General features: G+C 42.6%; 1 protein-coding gene across 5 annotated transcripts in view; it reads left to right on the plus strand.

Moving 5' to 3' along the window:
- Positions 1 to 14,399, plus strand: part of LOC138761575 (partitioning defective 3 homolog B-like) — a 1,428,627-nt gene that overhangs the window by 534,109 nt on the left and 880,119 nt on the right. For all 5 annotated transcript variants that reach the window (XM_069933904.1, XM_069933905.1, XM_069933906.1 and 2 more), the window contains one exon: positions 4,099 to 4,211. In XM_069933904.1, coding sequence (XP_069790005.1) covers positions 4,099 to 4,211 — 113 coding nt within the window. The remainder of the gene's footprint in view (positions 1 to 4,098; positions 4,212 to 14,399) is intronic.

A 14,399-nucleotide genomic window follows, 5' to 3' on the forward strand; every position in this document is an offset into this window, starting at 1 on the left:
TAGGACAAGCATAATAAATCAAACAGGATTGAAATAGTTGTGAGAGAAGAGTTCAGATGTAGAAGTTGAAACACTTCACAGGATTTTGGAGGGTTGTTTTCAAATACAGGAATCTCAGGTGGTTCTTTATGAGCAGATAAGGTATATTAGCAGGGGGAGGCCATTTAGCCTGCTCTGCCATTTATTAACATCATAATTGATCTATCTCCATGCCATTTTCTGGTAATGTCCCCATCATCATTTGATCCTCCAGAAATCTGTCATTCAGTTTTGAATGAACTGAAAGGCAAGCCTCCATAGACATCTCGGATGGAGAATTCCACCATCCCAGTGAAGAAATTGCATGACTTTCCCTTTATTTAGAAACTGTGGCCCAGAATCCTCAACTCCTAAGCCAGGGGAACCATGAAATTCTCCGACGAGCTTGTCAAGGCCCATTAGATTTATGAATATTACAATGAGATCTCCTCTACAGGAACAGTCTCTTTGGCCGATGCTGATCAGAAGGCACACCTAGCCTACACATGGTTTATATCCCTTCATTCCCTGTCTGTTCATGTGTACATTCAATCGTCTTTTTAATGTTGTTATTAATGTCGTGTCTTGCTCTTCACTTTTCTCTTTTTATATGTATCCTTGATCCAGGCACCATAGTGCCAACATCCCACCCTAGAGTCACAGTTTTGGTCACAGAAACATTTGCCTGTTCCCTAACTAATGCACACCTTTTCTCAATTGCTCTCTCACTCTTCTAAATGCCCTCCTATGCAGCACAATGTCATATTAAACTATGGGGACCCTGAGGTACCATCTCCCCATGCAGTATCAAAAAGGAAAATACCTTAGAAAGTGACAATGACTCAGAGGCCTCTTACAGTATCTGCCAGATCCTTGTGGCCCTACACAAAGCCCTAGAACACCTGGACAGCAAAGATGCGAACATCAGGATGCTCTTTATCGACCTATGAGTCATTCAACATCATCATCATTCCCTCAAAATTGATCAGCAAACCTCAAGACTCGGGACTCAACACCCCACTGTATAATTAGATCATGGATTTCCTCACCCCCAGACCAGAATCAGTAAGAATAACTCTTCCACAATCTCCATCAGTACCGGAGCAGCACAGGGCTGTTCTTAGCCCCCTGCCCTACTCACTTTTCACCTACAATTGTGTGAAACACTACCACAGTAGCACCATCTACAAATCTGCCGATGATACCACAGTCGTGGGTTGAATGAAGTAGGGGATGAGTCAGCATACGGGATGGAGATTGAAAACTTGGCCGAATGGTGCACCAACAACAACCTTGCAGTCAATGTGAACAAAACCAAAGAGCTGATTGTTGACTTCAGGAAGGGCAAGCCAGAGATGACCATTAGGAGATCAGAGGTGGAGAGGGTAAGCAAATTTAAGATCTTGGGAGTCACTATCTTGGAGGATTTCTCCTGGACCCAACAGACTAATGGCACGTAGGCGCCTCTACTTCAGGAATTTGCAGAAGTTTGGTTTGACATCGGAAACCCTGGCAAATTTGCATAGTGGTGGAATGTTTTCTGACTGGCTGCATCACGGTCTGGTATGAGGACACCAATACCCCTGAGCGTAAAGCCCAGCAAAAGGAAATGGACAGAGCCTAGGACATCACAGGCAAAACCCTCCTCACCATCGAGAACATCTACAGGGAATGCTGCTGTCAGAGATCAGCAGCAATATCAAGGATCCACACCACCAACTGCACGCTTTGTTTTCACTGCTACCATCAGCAAAGAGATAGAGATACCACCAGATTCAGGAACAGCTGCTACCACTCCACTATCAGACTCCTCAACGACAAACTCAATCAGAGACTCATTTAAAGACTTTTATTATTGCACTTTATTGATTTTTTTTCTCTCTGTATTGCAGTTTGTTTACATTTCTTTATTTGTTTATATTTGTTTGTTGAGTACAGTTTTTTGTACTACCAATCAGTAGTTATTTCACCTCGTCTGCAGATGAGGCAAAATCATGTAGGTAGTCTGACAATAAATCTGAAATTTGAAATCTAATGTGTACCATATCTCTATTGCTCTCTCACTTTTCTGACTTCCCTCCTGTCCGACTAAGCCATGCGCAGCCCCACACTACTCTCTGGTGCCCCTGAGGAAGCATCTCCCCATGAGGTGTCAAAAAAGAAAATTCCTCTTGAGATTGACAACCATCCTTCCAGTCAGTCTGCCTAAAGGTCATGTCCCTTCTCTGCCTGCTTGTGCTTAAGATGTGGAGTGACCACCTCCCGAAACATGCTGTCCATGAGATTATCTGCCTCTTGGATGCACCACAGAGGCTCCAGCCATCAGGTCAGCATAACATAAGATGTTGCAGCTGAAGGCCGTTCCTGTACATGTGTTTGTCTGTAACAGTGGAGTCATTCAAGATCTCTCAGAACGTAGTCTACTATTCGAATTGCTTTCAACTTAGCATAGCTTCTAAAGTAGTGTCAGAGAAGTACCACCCACCAAATCTGCTGGTGGTTATCATCGATCTGAAAAAGTATATGATTTGCACCAAGATGCTGAGCCATATTTAATGGCTGAGGCATGGCTGGAGAGGGGAAGCACAAAGTGAACATGCATGGTTAATGAGGGAGGCGTTGATGCCTGGTTGAGGTCAGAAGGGATAGGGGAAAAGAACTTCAAAGTTCTTCAATGCTGTGTTGGGGGGAGGGGTGGATTTTCAGGGAGGAAGGGGAAACAATTCACAAGGATGTTACAGGGTCTGGAGGACTTGAGTTACAAGGAGAGATTGGATTGATTGGAGTCATTTTTCTTGGATCATAGGAGGCTGAGGGGTGACATTTTAAATGTTTATGAAATCACAAGAGGAATGGATCGGGGGAATGGTTACGGTGCTTTATTTCCCCAGGGTAAGGGAGTTGAAAACTGGAGGGAATGGGTTTAACGGGAGGGGAAAGATTTGTAAGGAACCTGAGGAGTAATTTTTTCCCCACAGTGGGTGGTGTGTGTTTTTAGGCTGGGCTTCCAGAGACAGAACAATTACGATATTTATCTGACATTTGGACAGATTTATGGGCTGAGCACGGGCAAATGAAAATTAGCTTAGGTAAACCTCATAGTTGGGATGGGTATTCTGACTCATGACATTAACTTTACACTTGGGAGGAAGTTGTGTGCCTTGTACCTGTTGGAGAAAAGATGGATTCAAGGAGATCATTGCAATTGGGGAGAAGAATCCTTGGTGTATTATTGCTCTCCATTATCATTTAAAAGGAGTAGCCATCCAGGTTGTTGTTTTATAAATATCTTAAATGAGTTTTGTGACCAATAAGTGAGCATAAAGAAAATGATCAAGATAATAGGAAGGAAATATCCATGTAATTTAATATGATTCAATCAGATTTGGCCATGATGACCAAATAATTGTGTCCCAGAATGATATTGACCGATTTAGTTCTGTGAGTGGGTTGGGGTAATCACTAAAGCCAATTTTAATGACCTCTGAGCATTATCCTGCATCAGATCATGGAGGCCTAATTTAGCTTGCTGTCCTTCTGAAAGCAAATGACACATTTATGTACCAAATCAAGGAAGGGATTGTTTGAATTTAATGTAAAATTGTATCCCATCCTTGGAATCCTTTTCCACTAAATATAATGTTTACACTTTTTAAAAATTTAGACATGCAGCACAGTAACAGGCCATTTCAACCCACGAGTCATGCCACCCTGGTACGATTTGAATGTGGCAGGACACAGGAGTCCTGGGGAAAACCCACACAGACACAGGGAGAATGTACAAACTCCTTACAGACAGTGCAGGATTCGCTCCCCAGTCCTGGATCACTGGCGCTGCAAAGGTGTTGTGCTAACCGCTTCGCCAACTGTGCCAAGGTTATCTTGATTTAACTGTGCACAATAAAGCTAACTAACATGCCACCATTAATCAAAAGGAAATGCAGTGCTTCAATTATTTCAAAACTAAAAGCCGTGATTTTTTAATATATGTGGGGAAAAGTGGTGTTCATTAGTCTTAATTAAATGGGTTATTGTTGTGCCCTTTGAGTTTCCCTGCTGATCTAAATCTGTTCTCTGCAGGCACACCACTTCTCGTTCGCCGAAGCAGTGACCCAGCTCTTGCACCACCCGCTCAGTTCCAGCAATATGCATCTCAACCTGATGATCCCACCAACAGGAGGCCAATCATAACAGTAAGCCAGGACTTGAAGAGCAAGCGTGGATGTGGGGGAAAGAGGGGAGGCTTGTGTGGGTGTGGAGATTCATGCATTGATGTTAAGTAGCTAAGGATTCGGTTAACCTTCAACACCCAGGAGTTAATAGGCCCCGTGGAGAACATTAATAAGGCTGATATTTCCAACTCCCTTGTGCACAGCAGGATAATTTTTTTCATAAAATGTAACTTGGTTCAAAGTTGCTTTGTTGCTAAGAGCTTCAAGTGAAGAATATTCAGAATTTTATATCTCTTCCTCATCTGTCACAAGCCTTTATTCAAATATCTCCTGCTCAAATAAGAGTGCTCTAAAATTCAGAAAGAATTTTGAGTTCATGCTTATTTATTATGGACCACAATTTTTAAAAAATATCTACACTACAAATGTACTGGCACTATCATACTTGATGCTTGTTGGCTTTGTCTGCTGCTCTCTCATACTTCCCCGTGGGGCTACTGCATGATAATTTAGGATGGAACACCGAGAGCTTCAGAGAACCCACATCCCCTGAATGGCTTGTGGTGGAGGTGATTTGTCTACCGGGGTTTCAAATTTGAATCACGTTTGACTCTTCGAAGCAAGATAAGCCCAAAGAGGTCCAAATGAAGGCAATTTGAATCCTATACACCTATCTGAGGTGACCCATCCTGTCTCTGTTGAACTCTCCAGGGAGCAATCTTGGCTTGTGTTTGAGTCTGGCATTTCACTCAATCCTGTGAAATCCTTTTCTAGTGAGTTAGGTAGGTTGGAATTGCCTCCATTAAGTTGGCCGTGACAGTGTTATTGACCATGACGCAGACATACTGATGCAGTAAAATCAATGGATTTAACAAGGCAGTAGATTATAATTGATCCAATGAGCAGACCCACAGTAAAACGATTGCAATAGGAGAGAAATCCATGATAATGTACATTACTGAAAGGCATTGATTCTTGTATAGTCAGCATAGCCAAGGCCATTCCACCATAATCAAGATGTATCTAAAGAACATGAAGTAATAATGAATTGCTGGAGGAACTCAGCAGATGAGACGACATCCACGGATAGAAACGGTCAGTCAACATTTCAATCAGGACCCTTTATCAAGACTAAGATAAATTAAAGTTCTTGGAAGTCACTATCTCAGATGAGCTTTCTAGGAGCCAACCCACTGATGGAATAGCGAAGAAAGCACATCAGTACCTCTTCTTTCTCATGAGTTTGCGGAGGTTTGGTATTGCATCGGAAACCCTGGCAAATTTCTACAGGTGCAAAGTGACTGGCTGCATCAGGGTTTGGTTTGTGGATACTAATAACCCCAAGCATAAAGCCCTGCAAAAGGTAGTGGGCTCAGCCCAGGACATCACAGGCAAACCCCTTCCCACCATGGAAAACATCTATGGGGAACGCTATAGTTGGTGAGCAGCAGCGATCATCGAGGATCCACATGGCCCATGCTCTGTTCTTGCTGCTGTCATCAGGAAAGAGGTCCAGGTGCCACAAGACTCACACCGCCAGGTTCGGGAACAGCTACTACCCCTCCACCATCAGACTCCTCAACAACAAATTCAATCAGAGACTCATTTAAAGACTCCTACCTTTGTACTTCATGAGAAGTACAGATCATAGAACATCACAGCACATAAACAGGCCCCTTTGGCTCTTCTAGTCTGTGCTGAACCATTTTTTTTGCCTAGTTCCACTAACCTGTATCCAGTCCATCGACCTCCATACTTCTCCCATCCATGTACAGGTCCGAATTCTTCTTAAATGTTAAAATTGAGCCCACATTCGCCACTTCAGCTGGCAGCTCGTTCCACACCCCCACCACTGTCTTTGTGAAGAGGTTCCCCCTCATGTTGCCCCTAAAGTTTTCCCCTTTCACCCTTAATCCATGTCTTCTAGTTTGTATCTCACCTACCCTCAGTGGAAAAAGCCAACTACATTTACTCTGTCTATCCCCCTCATAATTTTAAATACCTCTATCAATCTCCCCTCACTCTTCTTCACTCCAGGGAATAAAGTCTTAACCTGTTTAACCTTTCCCCATAACTCAGTTACTGGAGTCCGGGCAACATCCTAGTAAATCTTCTCTGCACTCTTTCTATCTTATTGATATCTTTCCTGGAGTTAGGTGACCCTTTGTTTTTTTTTCTCTTTTCTGTTTAGATTTATTTATTTGTTCACATGTGCAATTCCATACAATTTTTTTTTGCACTACCAATAAGTGGTAGTTCTGCCTGGCCTGCAGTAAAAGGAATCTCAGTGCTGTATGTGATGTGATGTATGTACTCTGACAATAAACCTGAAATCTAGTTCATGTACAGTATAGTGGGGGAACGAAGCTGGTGGAGGTGATAGGGGGTAGGATGGAAGGGAGGAGAGGTGGAGAGATGGGTAGAAGGAGAGGAGGGGGGTGTAGAAAAGTTAGAGAGGAAAAAAAGGACAAGAGCAGGTAAAGAAGAGATAGAAACTGTGGAACCAAATGGGGGTAGACGTTACATAAAATCCAATAAACTGATGTTCATACCATTAGGTTTAAGGCTATCTGGGAGAAATATGATGTGTTTTGTTCATCATGTTCATGTCTGGCCTCATCCTGACAATGAATGACTTGAAGAACAACACATCATATACTTCCTGAGAAGCCTTAAACCTGACACCTGAACATTGATTTTCTAATTTTAAGCAACCCTCCTCCCCACCCCCATCTGGTTCCACTGTTTCCTTCTCTTTACCTGCTCTACTTTTTAATCCACTCACTCTAACTTTTCTTTCCCTCTTCCCCCCCGCCCCCACTTCCTTTTCCTACTAGTAGTCCCTTCTTCTCCCTGTCTCTCCAACATGGTAACAAGTTGTGCTGGCCAAATTCCCCAATTAACCTGCAATCCCTGTATGCTTTGAAGTTTGGGAGGAAGCCAGAGCACTTGGAGGAATCCCATGCAGACACAGGAAGAACACACAAACCCATTTCAGAGAGTGCAGGATTCAAACCCGGGTTGCTGGCACTGCAATAGCATTGCACTAACCGAAACGCCCACACCTGCCCAATACCCTATCACCTATGGGCCCTTCACCCAACTTTTTTCTCCTTTATATAAGCATTTCATCCTATTATCTTTATTTCAGTCTTGATGAAGGGTCCCAACTTGAAATGTTGACTAGCTCGTTCTGCCCATGGATGGTGTCTGACCTGCTGAGTTCCTCCATATCTCTCCAGTGGAATCACCTCCACGACACTTCTAGCCAATGATGGAGGTTCATTACAATCGAGGACAAAGCTTGTTGTAATGCTGCTTCAATAAGCTGACTTCTATTGTAAGGTTAGAAGTGAGGCTACTTAATCACACCTGCTGGTTCATTTTGATTCAGATTTCCTCAGGCACCAATGTGGTCCTATCTGCATGTAACAAAACTTAGACAATGTTCAGGCATTAACTGATAAGTGAGAAGTTCTGTCTGCACTACTGACACACTTTTTCTTTGCTTTACTGGCCACTGTGAATACATATTATTTAATTTTATTTTCTCTTCCTTTTATATTTATCTTTTTTTTCTCTATGGCATCATATTTGTTAATTAGACTTAAATTGAGTTAGTGTGATTTGCATTACTGGATAGTTGCATCAAATAAGGTTTTCATTTCAATCTATAAATTTGCTGACGGCACCGCTGTTGGCTGAATAACTTGAAATGATAAGTCACAGTACAGGATGGAGATTGAGAATCTGGTTGGGTGGTGACAGAACAACAATCTCATCAACACCAAGACCAAGGAGGTTATTGTTAATTTTAGGTAGGTGAGAAGTGCCAAGATGCCATGGGGCTATGCATTGATGGGGTGGAGATGGAGAGAATTTTTGGGAGTTAATTTTTAGGAAGAACTTTCCTGAACCAACACATTGAGGCAACTGTGAAGAAGAAACACCAACACCACTACTTTCTAAGGAGCCTGAGGAGATTTGGCATATCTCAGATCGTCTGTCAAACATCTGCAAGTCCACTGTAGAAAGTATACTGACTGGTTGCATCACAGGCTATTTCAGAATTCAAGTGTCAAGAACGAAGAAAGTAGAAAACATAGCTGGACCATCACAGGCTCTGTCCTCTCATCCATTGAAGACACCAATGTGAGATGCTGTCTCCAGAAGACAACCAACATCATAAAGGTGCCCCATCACCTTTGTCATAACCTCTTCTCACTGCTACCTTCAGGCAAAAGGTCAGAAATCTGAAGTCCAGCACCTCTAGGTTCAAGAACAGTTTCTTTCCAATGACTATTGTACTGAGGTATATGACAAACTCAGTTAATAGGACCTGAAACATCCAAAATCTCAAATCCCTCCCTCACAGCAGTAGTGTGCACCATAATTGACAATGACTGGCCAAGTCCTATTTGAACACAGATCCCAAGTCTTCAACTCAACCACCAAGACAGACAGTAGTTTCCTCTCTGACACTCACATCCTGACCAGGAAATACATCACTTTTCTTTCATTGTTACAAATGTGATGAATGTTTTAGGACCAACTGCAAAGGAAGATGCAAAATATATTGGTCTGTGTTGCGTGTGTCACGAATACAATGATTAATTTCCACGTGCCACTGCCCAAAGTCCCATATTTCAGCTAAGGGCAGTCTAGTGGAGGATATGACTGTTAAACTGTTCATTGTTTTCAAATCCCTCCCTGAACTTGTTTGCTCTATATTTTTTTGCAATCTCTTTTCACTCCACAAAGTACACATTACATCTTAGTTCTGCTGTCTTAACCCACTGGAAAGATATGCAGAAGGGTGAATGGAACTGGGCAGGTGTGAGGTTGTGACCCAGATCGAGGCTTCTGATGAAAGGCCCTCTGCACAAAAATATTGGAGAAGCTCGGCAGGTCACACAGCATCTATAGAAAGTAAAAGGCAGCTGAATGTTTGGGCCTGAGCCCTTTATTAGGAGCGATTCTGTAAATATGCCATTCTTTCCTTCTCAGGGGCAAACTGCCTTCCAAACAAGAGATCATGAACCACAGATGTGCATCTGTGTCAGTCTCCTTTTCTCGGTCATTCAATGATGCCTTTCCTTGGATGCCACAAGCAGCAATTCCAGCCCTGCTAATTTATCTCTCCACCTGCCTTCCCTTGCCAAAGCATGATTATGCCTTGCCTGGTAGCTTGGCTTGCATCTCAAATTGAGCAGCGAACATAATCGAAGAAATGTCCTCCCACTCGAGGGAACTGTATTTCAGCACGGGCTGAAAATCGCCATATTTTCAGGAAATTAGTTTGCTAATATTGCCATAATTGACAGTGAATTTGAGGTAATATTTGCATCTCATGTTCAACTAATCCCATAACATGATTTTTTTTCCTTTGAAATTTATGACATTGTGTGAGTTTTTCATTCTTTCTGTGTTAATATATGAAAAAAAAACTCACTGCATGTCATGTGGAAAAATATATATTTAAAGTGATTTTTAAAAATCTTCTGTTAATCTTCAGTATAATCCAAATTATACCAATTCACACTCAATGTGGTGGAGATAACTTGGAAATTTCTATTTGTCATACATAAGGTATGTTTTTTTTTGAACCAGCCAAGTCTTCCATGTACCATCTTCATATTTATGTGATTCTTGTGTTAAATCTGTCCACAGCATGAAAAAAAAACGAGTCATACTTTTCTTTCAAGACTCAAATAAGTAACTTGAGTTAACTGATTGCCTGACTTGCAAACCAGCAAGGGTTCCATTGAAACCTCACCACTTGAAAGGGATTCAATTTTTCCCAATCATACAACTACATTTTTTTTAAAATAAATTCTGCTGCTCCTATTTCCAACCAAACTGAATGTCAACAACCAAAATGCTAACTAAAGAAAACTGAAGGAAAAGTAGATTGTCCCTGCAAATAAATTGATCGGTTCAATGCTCAAGGTAACTCTGAAAATTTAGCTTCACAGGTTGAATTTTGGTGTGAGTACACTGATTGGCTACATCACCAAACAATCTGTCTGCACAATTGGAATGTCACTTTTTTTCCTTGCACTGTTAATATTTATTTATCAATCCTTTATACTGAGCAGTACCTCTTTTCTATCGAAGCATATTGTGGTAATGTAATTTATGCTCTTGTTGTTGATGAATCTTGTGTACCAGTGTGGCTGCAGCAAGAAAGAACTTTGGAGCATCTGCACATTGTACTTGGGTATATGACAATAAACACTCATCCTCGCCATTCTTCATTCCTCTTGATTCATTGTAAAGGTTAGTGTAACGCTGTTATAGTGTCAGTGACTACGGTTCTTAACTGTCACTGTATCTGCGTGGGTTTCTTTTGGGTGCTCCAGTTTCCTCCCACTGTTCAAAACATACCAAGGTTAGAGGTCAATTGAGTATAATTGGGCAGAACAGGTTCGTGGGCTGGAAGGGCTTGTTACCGGGCTGTATGTCTAAATTAAATTAAAGATAACTGAAGGGTATGACTGCCACATTCAGCTTTGGCAAGAGAAAGAAGACATCTACAACTATTGGAGAGCTGGGACACTGTGCAAAAATGCTGGAGGAACATGTGCTTCTTCTCCTTCCTGCAACCTCCTGCTCATTTCTTTTTATTCCTGATGAAGGACCAAGGCTCAATACATGATCTGCTGGTTTCTTTCCATGGATGCTTCATGACCTGATGTGTTCATCCAATGCTTTTGTGTCTTGAAGCTAGGTTGTCAACAGGTGGTAATGGCATTGATCTATCAAGTCTTTTCAACAGTATGAGTCCATTCCCACCACTTTATTACACAAGTAACAGGACCCTTGTTGCATCAGGCAAAGATGCAGCAGAATACTGGACAGTTGCAATGAGTTCCTCAGAGAACTTGCCAGGAATGGTGGTGGGAAATGAAATACTGGGGGCATTTAAGAGCTTCCTTCCTTCTGGCTATCCATCCTGTAGGATAATGATGGATCCTTTCAGTTAGTTTGTGGGGCTTGATATGTGTATCCTGGAGTGGCTGTACAGGTCGATCTCAGCTCATCTAGCCTACCACTTCGCCACTTGTCCGTCGCTACAGGACTTGGGTGTGTTGAGGATATCCCGCTCCTCAGAAAGGAACAGCGTGTGCGTGAATAGATTTTAGGTGAGTAGGGAGTTGCATAGGACCAGGCCAGGTCAACATCCCCTCCCGGATCCGGCAGCATGATAAGGTCCAAGATGATTCGGGGAAGTTCTGTGGCAGTGAATGGCCAGACCAAGCTATGATGCAAGGGATGCCCATTCCACCCTTCACAGCACGTGTTTACTAGATGGCCATTGCCCCTAAGAGAGGGTTTGACGGCCCTTTGACAGGTCTTGTTTTTCATCATACAGGGTGTCTGGCCACCCTCCGCACCAGGCAAGCGTAGGGGAGTTGGTTTAGTCGCCGACCACCCGACCATGCGAAATGTTATACTGGGTTACTAGCACTCAGCCGAGTGACCTGACAGGCAGGCATTTAAGAGTCTCTTATACACATGGATGAAAGAAAAATAGAGGGTTATGGGGTAGGGAGGGTTTCGTACTTTATTTTAGAAAGGAAAATATGGGTTGGCACAACATTGAGGGCCGAAGGGCCTGTACTGTGCTGTATTGTTTTATGTTCTATAACAGAAGATGCTTCCTGTTACATTAATCAAAACAGTCAATTGTAGCCACACACTATTCGAAAGAAAGATATACACAGATGAGTGCAGTCTGGTTAAGCTCTGTGTTTGATTAGGGGCTCAGCCCTGATTTTAATACCTCTCGCATCCCTGCTGCTCCCCCCCCCCCCCCCTTTACTGACGCAACGACCCACATAACAAAAGCGGGTTTCCTGCGTGCAGGTATCCTCTTGCGTGACAATCCCTTCTTCTCTGTGTGCTGTCCCAGACTGTTGGCTGTGTAGCTGGGATCGCTTGCCCTGAAGCTGCCCTTTCCATTCATTCACCGGTTCACTAAGTGGGGCCAGTTCCGCTGTGTGGTCTGCTGGCTTTTAGGTGCGCTTGCTGCCCAAAGCGCCGGTTTTATCGTTGCGGCGGTGGGCCACCATACAATCTCGATTGTTTTCTAATATCCTTTTCGGTTCCTCTCTTTTGTTTTTATTAACCCTCTCGGATGATGGATCCTGTTTGCATTAATTTTTAAAGTGAATTCTCCATGCTATTTTAAAGTGCTTGTGACCGTATAGCTGGCACAGAACTGAATGCGATGCTGGCAACAGACTATCACAGGGAAAGATTAGCTGCCCCTGAAGAGGAGATTGTCAGCACAAAAAGGATTTGCAGATGCTTTCCACAAATTCCATTCTTTGTCTTGAATGATTGAGGGGGGGGTTCTAATTGAAAAATTTTGAATGTTGAAAGGCCTGGATAGAGTACACATGGAAAGATAATTTCCACGATGGAAGAATCCAAGACAAGGGGGCAGCCACTTAGAACATAGATGCAGAGAAATTTCTTTAGCCAGAGGGTTGTAAATCTGTGCAATTTATTGCCACAGGCCAAGTCATTGGGTTTATTTAAGGCAGACATTGATGGTTCTTAATTAGCCAGGGCATCACGTCGGGGCAGTGGGGCTGAGTGGGAGAATGGATCAGGTCAAGATTAAATGGCTGGCAGACCTGATGGGCTGAATAACCTATTTCTGCTTCTTTGTCTTATGGTCTTACTTATGGTTTTATGTAAAATTGCATCACCTTTTAGGGCAAGAATCAGCACGCCTCATAGGTCAAAAGGTAGAAGACAAGTTTGGATGAGCAAGTTCCTGAAGCCCATTTCAGTTCTTTTTCATTTGCATCAACTCTGCCTTTTCAGATCAACTCCATTTATAGCACTTATGTTGTTCAAGTTCATTGTCATGTGTTCTAAGATGCAGTGATAGTTCATTTTGCAATTGGACACTTCATGCACAGCACAAGTAACACTGTACTGAAGTATAGTTACCAAGAGAGATCAATTGTTACAGAGCAAAGATGGCATAATCTTACAATGTTGAGCTTTATTCATGAATCAGATAACAGTAGGAAATAAACTGTCCTTGAATCTGGTCGTGCGCGATCTTATTATCGTGAATCATCTTCCTGACAGAAGTAGGGTGAAGAGAGTGTGGCCGGCTTGAAATAAATTGTTGAAGAGTGCTGCCTTGCATTACATTTCTTGATGCCTTTGTGAAAGTGTCACTTTCCTGGATTCAAGCTTTCTGCGATTGCTGAGACTAAGCGAGCAAAGCCTGTACTGTGGGAGTTTCTGGCTTTCAAAGGAAGTATTTTGAGGCTGTACCCACTGAGAAGGATGTTGATGGAAACAGGATTTAACTTCTCATTTTGTATCACGAATGATAGACTTTAAATCTGGAACCCCACAGCTTTATTCATAAACTGGAGATTGAAAACGTTTCCTTCGTGCTGCGAACAAATCCAGTGTTTTCGTAGATGCCCTTTGAAAACTGCCTGAAACAGTGGTAGTCCAAGTGGTAAAGATACTCCATTGGTATGATTGGAGAATGCATTACCGAATGTGGATGGCATGGTTAGCATAGCCATTAGCGCAGTGCTTTTACAGTGTTAGCGACATGGGTTCGAATCCGGCAAGGTCTGGAAGGAGTTTATACCCAGTGTCTGCGTGGGTTTCCTCCAGGTGCTCTGGTTTCCTCCCACAATTCAAAAGGTTGAGGTTATTTGGGGTAATTGGGTGGCACAGGCTCGTGGACCGGACAGATCTGTTACTGTGCTATATATCTAAATTTAAATGTATTTTAAATGTTGTCAGAAGAGCTGCATGTACTTTTGAGATGACATGCGATTTGGACTGGACATCGGACGGAGTATGTCCAGGAGGAGAGGATGGGCAAAGTGGAAAATGTTCTACCAGCTACAGGTGATCTTCAGCTTCTGGGGTGCAGTAGCAGGATCACCCATTTAAAGGATGCATTTGCCTTGGCCATTACTTATGTTAACAGTCTTTGGGGTGGGGGGGGGGGAATTATGATGCACACTGTCTCAGGTAATGGCGACAGCAGAACCACTGTGAACATACATGGTAGATTAACCATTATTAAGGCAAGGGTAGTAAACTACTTTTGAAACATAAGGACGAGAGACAGCAATGAAAGAATAAATTCTGCAGGTGGTGTAACTTTAGATAAAACATAAAAGTGCTTGCAAAATGCAGCCAAAAATATATAAC

This window comes from Narcine bancroftii, chromosome 4 (assembly GCF_036971445.1).
Source record: "Narcine bancroftii isolate sNarBan1 chromosome 4, sNarBan1.hap1, whole genome shotgun sequence".
Lineage (NCBI taxonomy): Eukaryota > Metazoa > Chordata > Chondrichthyes > Torpediniformes > Narcinidae > Narcine > Narcine bancroftii.